At 47.5% G+C, this 23,189-nt stretch overlaps 1 protein-coding gene across 1 annotated transcript in view; it reads right to left on the minus strand.

Annotated features, from left to right (window-relative positions):
- Positions 1-23,189, minus strand: part of LOC311351805 (neural-cadherin) — a gene marked incomplete at its 5' end in the record, with an annotated part of 92,871 nt that overhangs the window by 34,043 nt on the left and 35,639 nt on the right. Inside the window, 11 exon segments of the mRNA XM_084471942.1 lie at positions 28-246; positions 2,080-2,250; positions 3,743-3,911; positions 4,236-4,408; positions 7,241-7,383; positions 8,447-8,696; positions 9,940-10,051; positions 12,560-12,764; positions 14,638-14,863; positions 17,583-17,733; positions 17,735-17,772. Of these exon segments, the coding sequence (XP_084328068.1) occupies positions 28-246; positions 2,080-2,250; positions 3,743-3,911; positions 4,236-4,408; positions 7,241-7,383; positions 8,447-8,696; positions 9,940-10,051; positions 12,560-12,764; positions 14,638-14,863; positions 17,583-17,733; positions 17,735-17,772 (1,857 nt within the window).

Below are 23,189 nucleotides of genomic sequence, written 5' to 3' on the forward strand. Positions count from 1 at the left end.
TCAAAAGTGGAAGTGTTAACCCTTTACTTGCCAATGCCATTACGGTATTCTTGTATAACGAAATGTCTCTGACCTGTGAGATGGGGTGGTTGACGTAGACCCACCCCGTGCTAGGGTTGATCTCCAAGTAAGCCGGCTTCTGATTGGACAAGGAGTACGTAATAGCCGCATTACTCCCCTGGTCGGCATCGTGTGCTGCCGCCCGCAAAAAACTAGTTCCAACCGACGTGTCTTCACGAAGAAAGTCTGCAGCACAGGATGAAATAACACAATTAGAGTCAGTTATTATACTATAATAACATTTCAATAACAACACAGTTATTATACTATAGTAATAGATAATATCACAATAATATGTAACATATATCTAAATAGTATTTCATACTCATCATCACATTCGTCAACAATAAACTTAATGAGATCCCCCTTCCTAATGTAGTATATTTTGCACATTGGCACCTTATAAATACGCTGACCTTTACTCTTGTTGGAGAGGGTACGTTTGGGATTTAGATAAGCCATGTATGTCACATCTCCTCAACACAATTATAATGTAAGATTCCACCAAGCAATCACCTCACAAGCCCATCAACCCCACGGCCCTAGAATCGGTTTCACAGGAGGATTCTGGGAGTTCCCGGCCCAGTACACTGTAGCATGACTGTTTACGTTTCCACACGTTATAATCCTCCCCAAAGCATAGGGCCAACCGTCACTCATTCATGTTAATGAAACCTCAAACAAAGAGACTGGTCATGTGCAGGCATTTCCATTCCTGCCTATGTATGTCAGACGGATGTGTGGGTTTGTATCTGTTTCGCTTTGTTTTTGTTTTGTTTTAAACATACTGTAAATAATTGACAATATTATAATCCGATTTCACAGACTCACTTCATAGTCAGTAAATGGAAGTTTTTCTGTTTATCCGAAGTCTTTCTGACAGTGTCAACAAGGATTGCAACAGAAAAAGAGAAAATTGGCAAAAAAAACAACTGTACCTTCAGAATCAATTGTCAGAGAAATTTTGCATGAGTAATCTTATCACCCCCCCAGGGTATCCACATATTATTGTCTCTCTCTCTTCTCCCGCTCACACACACACACACACACACACACACACACACACACACACACACACACACACACACACACACACACACACACACACACACACACACACACACACACACACACACACACACACAGCAAATTAATGTGCGCCCCAGAAACATCCAAACCTGCCTGTTAAATACTTAATGAGTCGCTCTCTGTTTCTCCCTAATCTAATGCTAAAAACTTGTAACACAACGCATATCAAAACACATATTTGCACACGCAGTAAACAAACAGCGGCCCAGAGAGCCACAAGCTGATATTTCATCATTCTTGGGAGATTTGAAAGGGATTATTACTCATGGAATCCAGAGACTATTAGCATTATGTGGTCGTCGGGGATTCATTCCAGCCCTGCTCACAGGCACAGCGGCAGAACTCTTCACTAAGCCACCCCACTAACAACGCCCGCATCTCAGAGGTCTTCACTGCCTTCCACAACAAATGAAGACACTAAGTGGCACCTGCTCTTGTGTGCATAGGCAGTAACATGAGATGAGATGTTTAACAATTATTCGCAAAGGCGAAGTGAATAGTGGTGACTAATTGTTTTAGCATATACTACACGTGAACACTCCAAAACACTCCACTCATAAACAAGATAACACTTTTTGCCGGGATTTATTTGTTTTTATTAGCGGTCTATTTGTTCTTAGCGTGACGAGACGTCACGTTTTAGCGTGACGAGACAGACATTTTGCGATGAAAACAATATCCCGAGTTTCAGCTCTCAATCACGGGATATCGCCCGATATCCCGAGATAGCAAACCAATCAAATTGCGCCATCTTAGGAGGTTCACGTGTAGCATATACTAAATATGGATATACATGTATACAGTACATGTCATGTTCAATTCCCTATGATTATTATGACAGACGAATAATCACTATGCAGAAGTGTGGGGGGGGGGGATGGGGGGGTAAGTCATGCCATTGTTGACGTGACGATGGGCCGTCTCACTCACACTGGTAGCGGCTGTTCTGGAACTTGGGGTCGTTGTCGTTCTGGTCGGCGATCACCACGGTGACCTGGCATATCCCGATGAGGGGCTCGTCCGCCTGGTCGGTGGCCGTCACGGAGAGGGTGAACTCCCGCTGGCGCTCGCGGTCGAAGCTGGTCGTACTGCTGACCACGCCTGGGACGCACACACACACACACACACACACACACACACACCACACACATACACGTATACATACAGGCACGCACACATACATACATACACCGCGCACATGCACACACACACACACACACACACACACACACACACACACACACACACACACACACACACACACACACACACACACACACACACATATACATACACCACACACACATAAACATACACCGCAAACACACACACACACACACACACGCACAGACACACACACAGACACACGGACACACACAAGATGGGGTGAGATGCGTAGTCACGTGACGATTGCCACACACCATGCATCAGCTTGATCAAATGATGAACACGTAACTATTACAATATTCTATAGTCTTTGACTATATTCAATGTAATACACAGTCACACTTGACACCTTTCTCCACTGTGAATTACAATAACTACATTGTTAATAGTAAAAGCATTTGCATTTCGTTTAACAAGGCGACAAAGTGATAGAGTGTAATGAAAATCGTACACTATTTCCTTAAGGTCACATTTTGATCAATGGTAATCTTTTATTGCCTCCTTCACATTTTGACGTCCTTGTGACGCAGGATAGTGGCCAGACATATTCAATTCCACTCAAAATAGTTTTAGACTGCTACCATATCTGGTTGTAATAATCAGACATCAATTGGCTCAAATAAGTGTTTACATTTTTTCTGTATTTTCTCATCATCCAAGAAATAAAACATCATATGTAATGTTTGAACATTTCAAACTAGTTCAACACAGAAAATGGGCCAGATTTGTTTGTTTTTTGGCTTTTCACAACGACATTTGAAAATTTGAATTTGTTGGTGCAACCAATTAACAATAACAAAACAGTCCATAACTGGGCCACAAACATGCTGTTTACACGTGAATACATTACGCCAATTATAACACAACCCAGAGGGGAGATGAACATTATGGGTAAATGAAATGAATAATTAGCTTATATAAAACCAAAAAGTCAAGGGTCACCTGTGTAATTATGTATCATTATATCTCACCCTGGGGAGAATGTGTGGTTGACGGCTGGTTGAAGCAGCCTCACCTGGCCCAGGTCTGGCTGATTAGACTGTGGCTGGGTGAGGCTGCACACCTGTAGTGCATTGGCTAATCACGACCCACAGTATGAACCAGCTGTCACCACACGCATTCGACAGCTCTGACTTGTCAGAGCAGTTAACACCTGCTCTGTCTGTTACGGTTTCCATCTTGCCAATTAAATGAGGAGCCCAGCAAAGAAGAAAAATCCAGCTTATATCATTATCTCACCTCTATCGTAACCTCACCAGTTCTTGGTCACCTGTCATCGTTTTTGCTCCGTATCCTTATCTCATCAGTATCATTGCTTCACCTGTATCATTATCTCACTGCTACCATTATCGCACCGGTATCATTATCTCAACTGTATTGTTATCTCACCTGTATCATTATCACCTGTCTCATTATCTATTATTACCTGTATCGGGGTCTATGTCGAACCCGGAGGCTCCGCCCTCGTGGTTCATGATGCCGTACTTCACCTCTCCGTTCACCCCCATGTCAGCGTCCACGGCGTGGACCCGCAGGACGAAGGTGCCTGGGGGCTGGTTCTCCAGGACCACAGCGTGCTGGCTGTAGTTCTGACACTGGGCAGAGGGGACACAGGCGGGTTATTATGGGATGGGTCGCGGGGGCAACCACAGCTTGATGTTGTTGTAACAATGCTGGGTTACATTATGATTTAACTGATGGTGATGCATTCGTACAACAGCAACACACACTCACACATGTACACTGCACTCACACAATGTCTTTTGCGCTTGCTCTCTCTCTCTCTCTCTCTCTCTCTCGCGCACACGCACACAGACACACACACACACACACACACAAAGACACATGCACACCTCTGCACAATCTCACTTACCGATACAGACACACACACACACACACACACACACACAAAGGCCTACCTCCTGGAAGAGGGGCTTGTTGTTGTTGATGTCGTTGATGCCCACCACCACCTGTGCGGAGCTGCTGAGGGGGTACGGACCCCCCGAAGCGTTGTCGTCGGTGGCGGTGATGTTCAGGACATACTGGGGGCCCCTCAGCCTGGGAGGGGGGCTCATACGCAGCTTGATGATACCTGGAGTTACAGAAAGTGAGAGAGAGAGAGAGAGAGAGAGAGGGAGAAGGAAGGGAAAGGTAGGAGGGGGGTAAGAGAGGGGGGAGAGAGAACGGGAGTGATATGGAGATGGACAATGAGAGAGAGAGAGAGAGAGAGAGAGAGAGAGAGAGAGAGAGAGAGAGAGAAGAGAGAGAGAGAGAGAGAGAGAGAGAGAGAAATAAATAGAGGGGGACAAAAGACAGATATGGAAAGAGATAGGAGCGAGAGATATGGAGAGGAGGGAGAGAGAGAAAGATGGAGAGGGGGGAGAGAGAGGGAGAACAAGAGAGAGGGGTTAGTGGACTGCTGGAGGCACCTGTCACTGGTTTCCTTAATAATAGATTCAGCAGGAGATTTCTACTGACGATGGTTCTCTAGCAGGGAGGAACTGCTGTATCAAGTCCTCCGTTTCACCTGGCTGCTGCTCAGCTTGCCCACCGCTGTTCGGTCATAACTGCAGCCTCTGCTATTGTGGTCTGTGGTCTACACCTTTTGATTATTCACATCCCCAGTGTTTCATTACACTGGCAAGCGGCAAACGGCAAGCACACGCTGAAATTAAACCTGAGGAATAGGATAGGATAGCGATGACAGTGGTTCCATTTTTGTTCCAGTTTGGAGCCAATTAGAATCAGAAAAAAACACTATGTACTGTATCTCTCGGTTCCACTGCTGTTGCATTGTGCGGTTTTCGGCGGTGCAGGTCTGCGGTGCTCCGACCTCCGCACTTCAAGCAGTGGTAATTAAATATACACCGGCAATCAGCTGGAACCCAGAGAGCCACTCAGCGGCGTGGTGGTGGAGGAGAAGCAGAGACCTCAAAGGCCACCCCTTGCTGCTGCTGCCGGTGAGTCACTCTGAGGGAGATGGCCGGCGCTACCGCTGAAATGCTAATGTCCAAACTCATAGCACTCATTCGGGGGAGGGGGGGGAGAGAAAAAGGAACAACATGCAGCGCTTCCACTGTGCAAATATCCTGCGCGCTCCGCTTCCCCTGCGCCCGGAACAAACGCACGGAGAGCAAAAGAAAAAAATGCCAACAACAAATTGCTTGTGTGGCTTGATAAACAGAGGAGGAGGGCAGGGGAGAGGAGAGCACATCTACATGAAAATGCTTCTCAGGGCTTTGAAGTGACAAAGCAGAACGGGAGAGCGAGCCAAAGGCCATATGGCCGAGCGGGGGGGAGAGAGAGAGAGAGATAGGGGGAGAGAGAGGGACTAATATATCATTTATGTGCAAATGTCCATGTTTATATCTGTGTGAATTTTTGCGAGGTGTGGCTAACATACTTTTGTGCGAGTGTGTGTGTGTGTGTGTGTTCACAAGAGGACTTTGTTTGTGTGTGTGTGTGTGTGTGTTTGTGTGAGTGAGAGCAAGCGTGTGTGCCTGTGTGTGTGTGTGTGTGTGTGTGTGTATGTGTGTGTGCCCGTCTGTATGTGTGTGTGTGTGTGTGTGTGTGTGTGTGAACGAGCACAGCAGTGCATGGTTGGTGATAAGGGAGGCAGAGGCTTAAGCTTTAGCTGGTGTGCCCTGTTTTCAGGAGAGAGAGAGAGAGAGAGAAAGAGAGAGAGAGAGAGAGAGCGAGAGAGAGAGAGAGAGAGAGAGAGAGAGAGAGACAGCTCTTGTAAACAGACGATAACACTGGGGTTTTGTGGTTTTAGGGGGGCGGTAGTGTGTGTGTTTGAGTGTGTGTATTTGTTTGTGGGGGTTCGGGGGCAGATACAAACACACATACACACACAGTTAAACCTGCCAAACATGACTTCACTAGACACACACACATGCACACACACACACACACGTAGAATAATCCTCCAATAGTTGTTTTGCGGGAAAAGCTCTGTATACTTCGGGGACAGAAAGGAACGGCAACACACACACACACACACACACACACACACACACACACACACACACACACACACACACACACACACGCTTGTGTGTGCACCTTCCTCACTGATGCTTGACCAGTGTCCCCCTTTCCTCACCTATACCCTTTTGTCTGTGTTTAACTCTCATCCTCTCTCCCTTTCTCCCTCTCCTCTCCTCTTTGGTCCTCTGCTCTCCTCATCGCTCCTGTCTAGTCTCTCCTCTCATCCCTTACCCCCCCTTACCCCCCCCTCTCCCCTCCTACTCCATCTCAATGTACATCACCAGGTTTCATTTAATGTAATTTAATATAGATGAACTTCCCATTTACAGTCCATCTATATATCATCTACTCCATGTTATTCTATTTAAAGACGAAAGTGTACTTTTGCTTCTTCTCGCATACCTACTAGACGGTGTGTGCCGTGTCTTCGCAGGATTTTAAAGAGTAAAATAACCATAACATACCCCAGAGGGATGTTTTCACTCCTCACCTCACCCAATATCTTGGTGTGAACCATTGTCAAAAGGAACATCTTGAAGCCAGCTAATGAAGACTCCAAAATGGGATCTGTTCTGAATCCCCACCCCGCTGATTTGTGTACTTCCTCAAAGTCTGAAACGCTGTCAATAGGCACTGTCACCGTGAGGTGAATGCAGTCATCGGTCACCGGCCTGGCTCCGTAGCCAGGAGGGGAAACAGAGTCCACCCATTTAACCTGTGGAGATTGCAACAGATTCCACGGAACATCATCTTCTGATGCTTAATGTACACCTTGTTAACAAAACTAGTGAATGCCTATTTAATTCTTCATCACGTTAAGGATTGTATTGCTCGGCACACGTGACTATGGAAGTCGGGCTGTGCATTTGATAAATGCAACTCTATGATCTCAAATCTGCCCCTATCATCTGCCCCTCCTCCCCCCATGACCCACCCTTCTGGTTGTCCAGTTGGAAGTTGCTGTCCTCGTTGCCGCCGGTGATGGCATAGGAGACGGCGTCTCCGTCTGGGTCCTTGGCGTGCACGATGGCCACCAGGGTCTCGGGCCCCGCGTCCTCACTCAGGAAGGTCTTGTAGCTGGAGGGAGGGGGAGAGAGGGAGGGAGGGGGGTGGGGGGAGGGAGAGAGACGGAGGGAGGGGGAGAGATGGAAGGGATGGGGGGAGAGGGGGAGAGAGGAGGAGAGAGGAGGAAAGAGGAGGAGAGATGGGGAGAGAGGAGGAGAGAGGAGGGAAGAGAGGAAAGGCGAGGGAGGATATGAGCAGAGGAGGAAGTGGGGAGAGGGAGACAAGAACAACAAATAAGATACAGAATGTATAAGCATCAAGCCATCTCTCATACACACACACACACACACACACACACCAACACAAAATTGCAAACACACATAAACCATTCAGACTAAGACACACACCCGCACCAAACATAAAGCAATATACATTTCATTAGTGTGCCACTGTGAGTTTGTGCATTACCATTCCCTCTTTACTGTCATCTAGGACATGTTTATGTGCACTTATAAAGCAGATGCATCCATACACGTGTCTATGCTTTTAAATGGCCATCTCTGCTCTCGGCTGTTTTTGTCCGCTAAATGCCACCACCCAACCACTGTACCGCCTCCAGTAGACCAGTAGAGACAAGCGAAAAGCCCCACTGGGAGCTAATCCCAGCCCTGGTGGGAGGTTATTAACATGATTTACATGATAATGATGCTGTACCGGGACTCCAAATACTGCAGGGAAGAGGTCTCATAAACCACAGAGAGAGGAGCGGGTAGGATGGGGTATGAGAGGGGAGATGGGGAGAAGAGGAGAGCAGAGGAGAGAGGGGGGTAGGAGAGGAGAGGAGAGGGGTGAGGGAGGATGGGAGAGGAGAGGAGAGGAGAGGGAGGAGGAGATGAGAGGAGAGGAGAGGAGATTCCACAGGGAGTGGAAGTGAATTTGTTTATTTGTATATGGATAAGTCTGGGCACAGGAGCAGGGTGAACACAGTTTTATCACACTGTGAATAACCTTCAACAGAAGCAAGACAGGAAATTTGAAAAAAAGGAACAAGCTACAAGATAAACACAGGACAATGACCCCATAAGACACAAAAACAGACAGACACACAAACAGAGAGACAGACAGATAGACCTACATATGCTGTGAGAAGACGGGTGCCTCGTCATTGATGTTGGCCATGCGAATCCGGATGGAGGCGGTTCCTGTGCGGGCGGGACTTCCTGCGTCCACGGCGACCACGACAAACTCATACATGTGATTGGGCCGCTCGTAGTCGAGCCTCCTGCTGGGGCTGACCACGCCCCTGGAAGTGATCTCAAAGTCAGGACTGTGGATGAAGTAGGACAGCTCAGAGTTCAGCCCTGTGTCACAGTCCCTGGCAAGAACTAGAGGAGAGGAGAGGAGAGGAGAGGAGAGGAGAGGATAGGAGAGGAGAGGAGAGGAGAGGAGATGAGAGGAGGAGAGGAGAGGGGAGGAGGAGAGGAGAGGGGAGGAGGAGAGGAGGAGAGGGGAGGAAAGGAGAGGAGAGGAGAGGAGAGGAGAGGAAAGGAGAGGAGAGGAAAGGAGAGGAGAGGAGGAGAGAAGAGGAGAGGAGAGGAAAGGAGAGGGGAGGAGAGGAGAGGAGAGGACGAGAGGAGAGGATGGGGGAGGAGAGGAGAGGAGAGGGGAGGGAGGAGAGAGGAGAGGAAAGAGGAGAGGAGGAGAAGAAAGAAAGAAATAATTACTATTTTTAAATATTATTTTGCATCATTCGAGAGCATCCTATTTGTGGGATTATTCTTAAGCATTATAATAGAAACATTTGGATATAATACTTTCTTTGTTGGTGTACGTTTCTGCTTATGTGTGTACACACATTTTAATTAATAAATTACTTTTGTAATCAACGTGATTCGTTTTTCTCTCAAATCACACTCTGAGAGAAGCGTTGGCACGGACGGATTTGGTAGTGACACAGCCGATAACCTATTCGTGAAAGCAAAACACCGAGCTCATTGATTTAACGAGGCAGGTTTATTTGACACAATTCGTTAATTTATCATGTGTGAGAGGTCATTCCTCATCCTGAGTGTGTATTGACTGTTTCTGTTGTTGAGTGAACTGCTTATTGCAAGCTTCCTATGTATGTATGGTGTACCCCTACTGCTCACAAGCACCCCCCCCTCCCCCCCTCTCCATATGGATATGAAGAATTATTGCCACGCCCCACGGTGCCACGGTGGGGGTGTCATTTATATGAAAGAGGGCTTGAAGATATACTTGAATGATCAATGAGGAGGCAGTAGCCCTACAGGAAGTGATGCAATGAGAGGGGACTTAGGGGTCAGGGACACTAATAAGTGAGTTATAGAGCTGGGGTCTCTTTTATATAAGAGGGTCTCAAAGGACTATACAATAATCAATTTGGGGGGTCCCGCCCTGCTGGAAGGGACTCACGAAGCCTCAGCAAACGCTCAATCTCTTCGCGCCTCACCCAGCGGCTCGCTTGCACGATTTTGAGTTCTTCTCAGACCCACACTCACTTCTAATCTGCATCGATTTTCATACAGTATCATACAAACACAGAGGTCAACGAGGATAGGTTGACCTGTGTGTGTGTGTGTGTGTGTGTGTGTGTGTGCGTGTTACCTTGCAGTAAGGAGGTTCCTGGAGATGTGCTCTCAGGTATGTTGTCTCTGCTGTAGATGGAGTGGAGGAACTCTGGCGTGCAGTCGTTCTCATCTGTGATGTGGACCACCACCTGGGGAGAGAGACACCCAGTTATAGTGAGAGAGAGAGAGAGAGAGAGAGAGAGAGAGAGAGAGAGAGAGAGAGAGAGAGGCTGGAGGTTGGTTAAAGCAGAATGGAGAGAGAGAGAGAGAGAGAGAGAGAGAGAGAGAGAGAGAGAGAGAGAGAGAGGGGTCTATCCGTTCTGATTTGTTAGGGGCTCAACAGCCTGCGTTGGGGCGGGAATGGGGTTTGGATGGAGCCAATAGGAGCAAAGTAAATGGATTGATGAAGTCATGCCGTTTATCAATTCATCTATCAATCACATGCTTCAGGAGTCACTACAGAACCGCCTCCAGTGTTATGTGTGCGAGCACACACTGTGTGTGTGTGTGTGTGTGTGTGTGTGTGTGTGTGAGTGAATGATTAAGTGGTGGTGTGAGTGAGTGGGTGACCGAGTGACCTTAACTATCTGCCAAGTCAAGATGGCTGCCCTGTTTTTTTTGCTATCCCAGTACCAACTCCATCTTTCCACTGTCTGTTACAGTTCCCCTTGAGTGGGTCATGAGCACCATCTTTCACTGTATACCTAATTCTAACCCTTTAAACTGTACACCTAAACATTAACATTGGTACCCCAGTATCTCTATTTATTCAAATCAATTCTCAAATAAAGCCTACAGCTCATTTGTTTGAGTAGTGTTTTGGTTATGATTTTGCTCACCGCCTTATTTTGTGTTTTTATTTAGTTAGCATATCCTAAATGTCAGAAAACTTTTCAATCATCATCACCTTCTCGCTTCCATCAACTGCTACTTCTGTAACCATGGTTACAGGGCCTCGTTCGTGGGCAGGTTTTATATTCCTGCGCGCTAGGAGCCAGGCACTAATTGTGTTTCTACCTGGGAACTGTTTGCATGTCGTTGCGCCACTTAGTGAGTGATAGCAGGACAGATGGCATGCTGTCCTCAGAGACTCATGGTGACTCACACACACACACACACACACACACACACACACACAGACACACACACACACACACACACACACACACACAGACACACACACACACACACACACACACACACACACACACACACACACACAGACACACACACACACACACACACACAACAACACACTCATAGATGCACACTATTATACAGACCACACCCAAATATACTCTTCTGTACACACCCACATAAACACACACACACACACACACACACACACACATCCCGCCTCCCTCACGGCTCTCCCGCCTTCCAGAGGCCGGGACCAAATCCATCCCTATTCTCAACTCCAAATCCTGCCAAACCCCCGACCACGCCCATCACCTCCACCACCACACACACACGCCTCCTTCACCTGACCCACTGGAGCTGATCTTTAAAGCTATTCTCCATGCCCCTTAAGCCCCGGAATAAACAGCCAACAACAACTGGACAGCCTTTCCACAACACACAGTCAGACGGTAAGACCTGCCCTCCCTTAAGGGGAACGCTCTATGGAGGCATGCCTGTTTAACGCTGTATAATGCTGGGTTAGGGTTAGGGCTAACCCTAACCCTATTTATATAGTGTATGCATTGAAGATAACCTATAACACACTAGCAGTGATAGAGCAGCGGTATCATTTAGAGTGACACATTCACACACACACACACACACACACACACACACACACACACACACACACACACACACACACATACACCTTCCATAGGAAAGCCTACAGGGACATCAGCAACAGATATGCTATATCTGTAGCAAGCTCAGGTGATAATGGAGGGGCTTTGTTGGTGTGTCACTATACAGTATATGCTATATTCTAACAGTACTCTATCACTGCTAGTATGCTATATGTTATATTCAATCTATAAATTGTGCAGCTATCCATCATTGAATCACATTTGGGTTGCTATGGTTACCCTTGAGGGGAGCGTGACCTATCCCGAGGACTGACAAACAGCATGCACAGATGGACTACTAAATGGCAGGGGGATCTTTTCCAGTGTTTCCAGGCTATTTTTGAAAGGGTTAACAGCACAAATACAGGTCATCTTCAACTTCACCAAACTAATTAGTTGTATTATATTGTAGCAACAGTAGTATTATACCGGTATATAACAGTAGAATTCATGTTACATAAAATGGAATATGTTATTTGAAGTAAATAAATTTATGTGTATAATAGACAATACAATTCTTCCCTTTCTGTATTTGTATTGATCCTATTCAGACAACATTGCAAATGACTCTATACCAAGTTTCTAATCAGTGTGTGTGTGTGTGTGTGTGTGTGTGTGTGTGTGTGTGTGTGTGTGTGTGTGTGTGTGTGCGTGTGTGTGTGTGTTTCAGATGAGTCATATGTACGTGAGTCATATGTGTGTGTGTGTGTGTGTGTGTGTGTGCATGTGCATGTGTGTGTCTGTGTGCGTGTGCCTGTGTGTGGGCATGTGAACGTGTGTGTGTGTGTGTGTGTGTGTGTGTGCGTGTGTGTGTGCACGTGTGCAGTGCACACACACACAACGCCGCCTCACCTCGGCCACCCCGCTGAGGCCCGTGTCGGGCTCAGAGGCCCGGACCTGCAGGCTGTGCAGGGTGTGGCCGCCCTCGTAGTCCACGGGCCGCGTGAGGCTGAGCGCCCCGCTCTCCTGGTGGATGCTGAACAGGTTCCCCGGGTTCACCAGCAGCATGTAGGCCAGGCTCTTCCTCTGGAAGGAGATGGCCTGCACCATGGCAACCCTGCACACCCACACAGGCAGGAGGCACGCAGGAACGCACGCACACACACACACACACACACACACACACACATACATACATACACAAGAACGCACACAAGAACACACACACACACACACACACACACACACACACACATACACACACATACAGGGATGTGTAGAGGGATGGGGGTAGGGAGGAGGAATGAATAATTTGGTTATTATATTTTCATATTTTTCTTGAATTCATTTGTTGCATTGATAGAGACCTGGTTTCTAATTAGATGATAATGTATTTCTATATTTTTTGTAATGAAATTTAACCTATAAAAAAATAAGAGGTACTAAAATTGAATTGTAATGTTCATTTGCGAACAAGAGAAAAAAGACTATATCACTAACAATACTGCAGGGTGAAGCCTTTTACAGCATGCTTCCACGCAATAAGTCACACGCATGAAGTCACATATTCATGAGAATATTATGATAACATAACACGACATCTGTATAAGCTGTGGTTAGTGTGGCGTTAGGATGACAGGAAAGTATGCTGTGGGGATGCAGCAATATGAAACCCAACAAGCGGAAAGGACCCACAACATAAGGCACTACACCAAGATGGACCTCAACCAAAACCAGGATGTTTATTAAAATCACCTGAAATACAACCACTAAACCGTTGAAATCAGTGGAGATCGGATGTATACTGTGTACCAATCAGGACAAGCAAGTTTTTAATTGTTGTCATTTTTAACCAATCACAAGCCAGCTCCTAGGTATTATTAGCTCTTCTTCCTTCGAGCTGTGTCTTGTAGGATCAGCTGCTCATCCTGATTGACTGGAATAAAAAGCTGACATCCTCCTCAACCCTCTGGTGTTGGGCAGATGGACGGCAGTAGTGGAAACCCGTCCATTGCAGAGGTCAGTGAACAGGTGATTAAACATGGTGTTTAGAGGATGGCTGATATGGCTGATATATGTTTGAAGTATAGAATATAGCGCAGCGCACAGCCAATGTGAGCAGGTCATTAAGTTCAGCTTTTAAACCCCCATAGTCCCACTCTCTAAACGAAGAAAACATCACACAACATACCTGCTTAGCTAATTAGCCACCCACCAATCCCCACACCCACACACATGCACACACACACACACACACACACACACACACACACACACACACACACACACACGCATGCACACTCCCTCATGCACGCACACACGCAGAGCTCAAGGTGGCGGGGTACTTGGATATTAATACAATGTGCTTTGCGCCAGCACCCCTGAGGGAGTTAGGTCACACACACACACACACACACACACACACACACTGAAACACACACACACACACACACACACACGCACACTTTTCCCCTTCATGTTTATCCAGACCTCGCTTTTAATAAATATTTGAATTTGCCACACTTTCAAATTCTCAGCCGCAGGCCTGATTCATGCATCTGTGCCCCCCAGCCCCCCTTCTGCCACCCACTTCCCCTCCTCCCTCCCCCCCCCCTCCCCCTCCCCCCCTCTCCCTGCTCGTCCCTCACCACCCTCCCCCCTTTTTCCTATTCTTCTTCTGTCATCTCCGGGGGGCCCATCTTTTTATGCATCACATGGCACGGAATGCCAGGGAGGCCACGTGCACACACACACACACACACACACACACACACACACACACACACACAGTATATATATATATATAACAACACGTACTAGCAACACATACATCAACATATAATTAGACCTTCAGAGACACAAAAATGCAGTGACCGAACACACACACACACAGCCACACGGCCACATCCCCTCCCCCACACACACACACACACACACATACACACACACACACACACACACACACACACACACCCAGTGCAGTTACTCACGCCTGTCCCACTGGGGTGTTCTCCGCCACCTTCAGGTTGTACGTGAAGTTGGTGAACTGCGGGGCCCGGAAGCCGGCCAGGATGGCCACCGCGGCGACGGGGCCCTTCCGACCCAGCCCGTCCAGCACCTGGACCCTCAGCAGGTACTCCCTACTGGGGGTCAGGGGTCGGCCCGTGGTCCTGACCTCTCCAGAGCTGCGGTCCACCTGGAAGCACTCCTCCCCACCTGAGGGACCACAGAGCGGCAGTAAGTGTGTGTGCGTGGTTGTGTGTGTGTGTGTGTGTGTGTGTGTGTGTGTGTGTGTGTGTGTGTGTGTGTGTGTCTGCAAAGGGCAGCTGAGAACCCAAGGAAAGAAGAGAGGGATTATTTAAGCATCTGAGCCAGAAGCATTTTAGTAGCACATCGCTGCTGGCTAACCAGCTAGGGAGATAGAGAAAGAGGGAGGGAGAGAGAGCGAGAGAGAGAGAGAGAGAGAGAGAGAGAGAGAGAGAGATGAGAAAATCGAGTTGGCTCTCTCACCGTCGCAATACCCAGAGGATGACGCAGATTATATGTAGGCTTCAGTCATGTGACCTGATGGTACTTATGGCTATATGACTTTGGTTTCTTCTTATCTTCTTCAATACACAATCCCATAAAAATCATTTTCTTGGAGATGAGGTAACTTCACATTTAGTGTAGGTTTATTGCAAGTATACATACTGGTCGTGCAACATGCATTCATATCGATCTAGATACACTAGTCAAGTTTGTGGATCAATACTTTGTTGTTGTTGAATTTACTATCATCGTTAATGCATGCTACTCTGATCGTTATTCTCTCTCATTCCAACCTCCATGGCAGGTTGTATATTCTTTGTTATAGGGGGCAGAGAATAAAAGAGAATCCTAATGTCTGCTGAGATGGAAGGGCTTGTCCCTATCTGTCTCTCTGACAGCGTGGGCCAGATGGACACACGGTGTGTGACCTGCAGAGTCTACTGTGGCTGGCCTCTCTCTTGAGGGGATTCATGCCTTGGGAGGAGGCAGTGGAGCAGGGCAAAAACCAGGATGAAGAGGAAGTGAATGGCGAGTCTGGGCAGGAGCCAGCCTGGTCTGGCGTCATAGATAGCCCTTGAGGCTGCGAAGAAAACACTGCTTTAACAGACTGATTTGATTGTTTGATTGATTGATTGATTGATTGATTGATCAATTTAAGCGGTTGATTTACTGGTTAAAAATCCCTCATTAATTGATTAACAAATTGACCTTCAGGCTAACTCAATACCCTTCAATGCATTCTCATGGGGAACAACATCATTACCAAAGGTCAGCAACTGCCTTAGATGCAACAGCAACAATGCAACAACAGTTGGGTTCACAAGTCAAAGCTAGCTTCCCAACAGATTTTTAGACGAGCAGCGAAGGTGGTGTGGTGATGACTAGTTCTGACTGTACCCAGAGCACATTCTATATTGGCCCCGGTGTTAAAAACAGCGTGCTAATACTCGTTATTGGATTATTTTTTGGCACACACCCCACAGAGGCCCTCAGCTCTCTACGTGTTCAACAGAACCTAAAATATCTCTCCTGCTCGTCTCTCTAACCCACCCACTCTCTCTCCCTTCCCCCTCCCTTCATCTCTCTCTACTGACTTTTACACACCTGTATCCATTCTTAGTCTCTCTGCTGCATTCTTTATCTTCATCTCTCTCTGTTTCCTCCCCTTCCTCCACCTCTGTTTCTCTCTCTCTCTCTCTCTCTCTCTCTCTCTCTCCTCTCTCTCTCTCTCTCTCTCTCTCTCTCTCTCTCTCTCTCTCTCTCCCCCCCTCTTGTTCACCTCTGGGGGGTACCCCAAGGGAATGATTACCGTTGTGTCGTTGTGCTTCTTATCATTGCTCGCTAATACAAACGCAACCCCCAACTCAACGTGTGTGTTCATGTGCGTTTGTCTGTGTGCGGTATGTGGGTACAAGTGTATGGCAGTGTGCCTTTCACGATCTTTACTTAACCATGACAAATCTTTGGAAACCAAGACGTCCAACACCTGGAGATTAAATAACTGGCAGCGACGCTCGCTCATGCTAATCGAGAGAGAACGCAAATCAGGAATAATAAATTGAAAATAAATGTTGCACTTGAAAAGGAATTGGGCACTGTTTTCTAAGCTACACATTTCTTGAATGTTTCATTAATGTTTAATGTCAGTAAATGGAGGGTAAACTTGCTGAATGTAGCCAAGTGTCTAGGCATGCATACTTTCTTTATCTCTCCACGGACACGGAGAATAGTGCTAGTGCTGTTCATGTTCACCACTGATGATTTCTTGAGGTCTAGTGAACCACGTCAGAGTTCTGTTCGCATGACACCTCTACTGACTGAACTGTCACAACGTGAAACATCCATTTCTGTTTGCTAACTCCCTGCTTTACGGTCAGTAGCGGTTCTACATTGAATTGCGCCCCGGGCGAGACCCCCTCCGTGCGCCTCCCCCCCCCCCCACCGGAAAGTTGTTGACGGGAGTCTCGCGGTATTGTTGACGGGGGGGGGGGGGGGGGGGGGGGGGGGGGCGGGGTTATGATCGATAATAGAAAATGCACTGATCTTTTTTTTTTTCGTGTGCCCCCCCCTGTAACGCCGCCCCGGGCGGCTGCCCGTATCGCCCGTACCTAAAACCGCCACTGTTTACGGTGTAGTTTCTTTAGATTTGTTCTAGAAAAAACTATTTGAAACCGAGGATTATTTACTGCTGTTATCATTAAAGAAAGATTTAAACTATAACATATAAAATTTCACATTTCAACATAAATTTCTGACCATATAATGGTTGCCAGAAGAGAATAGATGCAGCTGTGTTTGTATACTCAGATTACGGACAGAATCGACCGTATTAGCAACCATACCTCCACGTATAAGGACCAGACTCTCAAAGACATGTAAAGACTTTCTCCCCTCCACTGCTTACCCTCTAAAAGGATGTACTGAGTGTTGCGCTGGGTCCCGTCCCGTTGCCGGGCGGAGAGACGGTAGACCACCAGGCCCGGGGTGGCGTCTGGCCCCACAGCGGCCAGGTACGGAGAGGGGTACATGGCCCACTGCAGGTCGGCCTGACTGGGCCATGCTGAGCGCCAGGCGACAGAAGTACCAGTCATCTCCTGCAGGGGGACAAGAAGACGAGCGAGACAAAGAGACAAAGGAGGAGTTAGGTATTCATCATGTTTAACTGGTTTGATTCATTTAACATCTGGGGTATAAATATAGACTCAGAGCCATTGAAAGAAGTCGGGGTGTAGATCTATAGGTAAAGGCTTTGTCACTCTATCCACACGCGTCCCGGCCACCATCCATCTATCCATCCATCCCATCATTCAAATGCTATTTGCCAGGGGGCGGCCATTCCTCAACACCTAGCCATTTGTCAGGTCAATCCTCTGCAGACACGCGCGCGCACGCGGACATCAGCGGGAGCAGATCTCCCAGGATCTTATCCGCGGCTCGTGACAAACGACCTCTCACAGAAATTACGGATGGCCTCCCCCTTAATAACCTAAATTCTTCTGAGCTGGGAATGAGCGATGCAGCAGCGGCGCTAGCACGGCTACATACGCGCAGAACAACGCCGGCTAGCCCAAAGGTGTGCAGCCATCAGAGGAGATGACATTTCTGTACAACCATCCATCATGTCCTCCCACTGATCATCGCTACGGCAACAGTAGAGGATGCGGGAGGTGTGGGGGGGTGAAGAGGGGTGGGGAGGGGGGGGGGTGGTAGGGGTATAGGAGGATCGTCTATAAAAATAAAAAAAGACACTTTGTAAAGATCAGAAACAAACAGCCAGACACGGCGGCTTCCAAAACACAGAGTCAGAAAATGCACACAGGCCTGTCTCCGCCCCACACACACACACACACACACACACACACCGACGCACACACCGACACACACACACAAAAGTGAATTCTTCATTTCTCTCTTCTCGTGCCACTCTGTTCTTTCCTGTTCTCGGCTGCCTCTCCCTTGGTTCTTAGGGAGGGGAATTTTGTCGGGCTTGAAAGAGCGTTGACGGCGGCTGCTGTTTCCACGCAGCAGCGCATACGAGACAACAGCAAAACAAGACACGAGCTCACTTCAGAGGGACACCAGGTGGATGACAAAAGAGTTCAGGGCTGGGTGGGAGGTTGCCTGTGTGTGTGTGTGTGTGTGTGTGTGTGTGCGTGTGTGTGTGTGTGTGTGGGATCGTTCCTGTTGTTTCCAAACCGCTCACGTCTGATTGCGTGTCAACAGGAAGACGACAGAGAAGGGAAGAAAGGAGGGGAGGGGGGGGGGGGGGGGGGGCGGGGGGGGCAGAACGAGAGAGCGAGAGAGGGGGAGAGAGGGGGAAAAAGAGGGGAGATGGAGCTAGATCAGAGGAACACTAAAACGCAACAGAGGAGGAGAAGGAGGAGATGTGGAGGGGTGCAGGGAGACTCTCTACAGTCCATTGGTTCTCCTTCCTACTCTGACTGCTCCTCTCCTCCTCACCTTCACCTTAACTACTCCCTCCCATTCCTTTCGTTGAGCCAACCTGTTTGCTCCTTGTCCTTCGCTCTTCTTCTGGCCAGTAAAGTTGTCGGAGGCGGCGGTTGCTCCGAGGTCGGCGGAGCAACTAATGAACAGATTAGATTGGCCGGGTCAAGCGCCGAGTTTCGATTTTTTTGTTTTGTTTGGCTACAATAACCATAAAGCAGAGCTGCAGGCTAGTTATTAAAACAACACACATTCTAGCATATTACACTTTAACATGTGAGAAAAACATCTCCAGGGCATTGAGCCACCGTGTGTAGGAAATGAACTCTATGCCTTATTATAATAAATACGGATACGCAGTCATAACGCCATGTTTGGTGAGCTGGAGCGAGAGAAGATATATATTTTAATGAAGGCCAAAGACTGTGTGCTTGTTTAGGAGCGGAGACAAAACCCACTCACGGGGAAACAGAGCTTGTCAACTGAGGAGTGAAAGGCCTGGCTGGGATAACAAAAGGTTTCTTCTGCCCACACACTTTAACTGTTACATGGAAGTAGAATCACACACACACACACACACACACACACACACACACACACACACACACACACACACACCACACACACATATTCAAAGTGTATGTATAACACAATAGTGCTATATAGGCCAAACACGATTATGTAGAATTGAATTAATCAGTTGCCTATACATGTTTTTTGCCTATACATATATTCCCGCATTGTACTTTGCCTTACTTCACTATATAAAGATGTCTCGATATTCAATTGATTTAACTTAACTTTTTGAATATTTCTATGTATTAAATGATGTTTATTGTTGCATTTATATCTTGAGTTGGGGCACAAGGAACAATTGAACAATTTGTGAGACATAATGCATGCAATGTGTTAAGTAAAGTTGTTGAATTAATAATTTCATTTGTGGTGGCTTAAAAACTTGCAGAGTAACAAGTTAATAAGATAGAAAACCCTTTGTAAAGTTGTAAACATGTTCCAACCGAAGTCTGACCAAATCCGTTAAAAAACACCTTTATCCCCTCATTCAAATGTGTTACGTAAAAACACAACAGAGTGCGCGCGCTGAATAGATAGCTTTGTTTCGTGCTAAGCCTGCTATTTTGTCATTTCTTTTTAGCTTTGCCTAATTAATTTTTTTATTGATCTGTTTGTGAGTTTCCCGTCTTTGTCTTTGATTCGGAGCGTATCGAGGCCACGGCGGCGCTCCGCAGCGAGGAGGAGACGGGGACACAATGAGCGGGAGCTATGTTCTGTCCTCGCCAATGAGTTTGAGTTTTGGCGCTGCGCGCAGAGAGACTGCGGAGAGAGACGGAGGTAGAGAGAGACGGAGGTAAAGAGAGAGACAGAGGTAGAGAGAGAGGAGGAGAGAGGAGGAGCAGCGAGCCAGGCGGGCAGAGGAGAGGTTGTTGTGCCTCATAAATAACCTACACGCCTCACAAAAAGCCTCAATTAGGGCAACAAGGAAACACAAGAGGCGAGGAAATTCAATTATTCCGTGTACTACCCACGCGGTTTTGTTTTATACCACTGGGGAAAAGATAGCTCACTGCTAGGGTGGATGCACGTTTTTATGAAATATCTATTCATGCAATACATTTACGAAATGTATACATTTGTGTTTGTGAGTTTGTGCTAGTATATGTGTGTGTGTGTGTGTTTGTTTTGGTCCATGTTCTGTGTGTATGTGTTTGCGCATGGTTGTGGGGAAAAGACTGACCGCTGACAAGGACTTCACCAGAGTGTGTTTCAATTTTGGACGTTATCGGACCCCAATTCCAGTCTTCGAGCCCTGTCCAAGTGCAATCAGTGGAACTATGAAGTGGACCCATCTGTGCGAGGGTCTGACCCAGCCCATACTGGGAGACTAATGCAGAATCTAGTGGGTCCTGCAGGTTGAGGTCCATCTGGACCGGCCAGAGAGCCAGAGGACAGATCTCTGCTCCACCCTAATTAAACAGGCTTATGGGCTAGCCTACTTTACCCCTTCAACACACACACACACACACACACACATGCACACAGGCACGCACACACACACACACACACACACACACACACACACACACACACACACACATGCAAGCACATGCACACACACTCACACTTACATGCACACATGCACACATGCACACCCACACCCACAGCCACCCCCCCCTCCCCACACACACACACACACACACACAGCAACATAACCAGGAACACATTTAATTAACAGTTAATTATTTGGTCACTGAAGATGAACCGCTCTTCTTCATCGGAGAGAGAGAAAGAGAAAAAATGAGGGTGTGAGTGCAAATGTAAGAGAGAAGATGAGAGAACATGAAACACACACACGCACACACACACAAACACAGAGACACACACACACACACACACACACACAGGGACACACATGCAAGCACACACACACACTGATTTAAAATAACTTTATTTGTGTGTGTGTGTGTGTGTGTGTGTGTGTGTGTGTGTATGTGTGTGTCTGTGTGAGTGTGTGTGTGTGTGTGTGTGTGATGAGTCTCCGTGTGCATGTGTGTGTGTCCAGGTGGGTCGGGGGGGGGGGTGGGGTCTGTCTACTCTGCGGTGCTGAGCTGATGATGTAAATGCATGTAAACCCGGCAGCCGGTGAACACATGAACAACTCCTCCTGCTGTCTACCGCTGAGCAGCCGCACAGCCCACTACACAAATACACTACGCAACACAGTACACAACCCACTACACACCCCACTACACACCCCACTATACAACAACACCTCAGGGAGACACTAGACACACAATCACAATCTTCTACGGAGCATGTGTGCGTTTGTGTGTAGGATGTGTGTGTGTGTGTGTGTGTGTGTGTGTGTGTGTGTGTGTGTGTGGGGGGGGGGGTTATGTGTAAATAAATGTGTTTAATTGCGTGCAATTTTGTGCCTAATGAATTATTCAAGTATTTGTGTCACTGTCGGCCGTGGGCAGGCCGACCTGCCTGAGACGCTTTGCAGATAGATGATGTATACAGATGTAATGCGCTGTGTGTCAGATAGCGGATGCTCTTTAGCTAAACAAACAGCTGGAGAGATCCAACTCAATGACTCGACGCCTGTGAACACAAACATGGTGAAAGTCATTGTAATGTTTGTTTGTTTCACTATCGCTCAGGTCCCGTTTGAAACACATCGCGGCGTTATGTGGATGCTAACAATGTCAAATGCCGACCGCGTAGAATGAATTGACCTCCGTGTCTGCAGTCTAGCTGTAGGCTTCCTTGAGCCAGACGCCTAACCCCCTCCCTGCTTATTAATGACATGCATCTAACTGGATCCACCGTAAGCCTCTTCTAAATGAGGAACTTGTAAAGGTAAAAATACCTTTTCTGGAGCTCAATGACGGAACTAACCCTGAACGCATGTTCCACAGCCAAGGAAAGTTCTGCTGATCTAAAATATGATCCAACTTACAAACTAGGTCTCACCCCCCACCGGACCCAAGGCCCCGGGGGCTGGCTCGCTCCGCCTGACCACAAATATCATTTTTCAGCGCATGTGAAGGACCCCCAGATGCCCACGAGTGTGTGGGTGAAGCAGACCACCCTCCTCAACATGGAAACGCAATTAGAGGCTTGGCTCTGTGTATGTGTGTGTGTGTGTGTGTGTGTGTGTGTGTGAGAGAGAGAAAGTGTGTGAGCATGTGTGTGTGTGTGTGAGAAAGTGTGGGGGCATGTGTGTGTCTGTGAGAAAGTGTGTGAGCATGTGTGTGTCTGTGAGAAAGTGTGTGGGCATGTGTGTGTGTGTGTGTGTGTGTGTGTGTGTGTGCGAGCCTACAATTGTAACGTTTTTGCATGTATACCGGGTGTAGAAGCTTGGACATAGGGATAAAAGGCAGGCTGAGGGTAGACATGTGTATCGCATGCATCCATGCATGATTTAGGCAGCTGCACTATTGACCCGTTCTCCCCACCTCAAGTCCACAAGCATTTCATAACGGCGCATCATAAAGTGCATCTGACAAACAGCGCATGTAACTGATTGAGTGGCTTGGGTCTG

The sequence above is a fragment of the Micromesistius poutassou genome, assembly GCF_964030765.1.
Source record: "Micromesistius poutassou genome assembly, chromosome: 8".
Classification (NCBI taxonomy): Eukaryota; Metazoa; Chordata; class Actinopteri; order Gadiformes; family Gadidae; genus Micromesistius; species Micromesistius poutassou.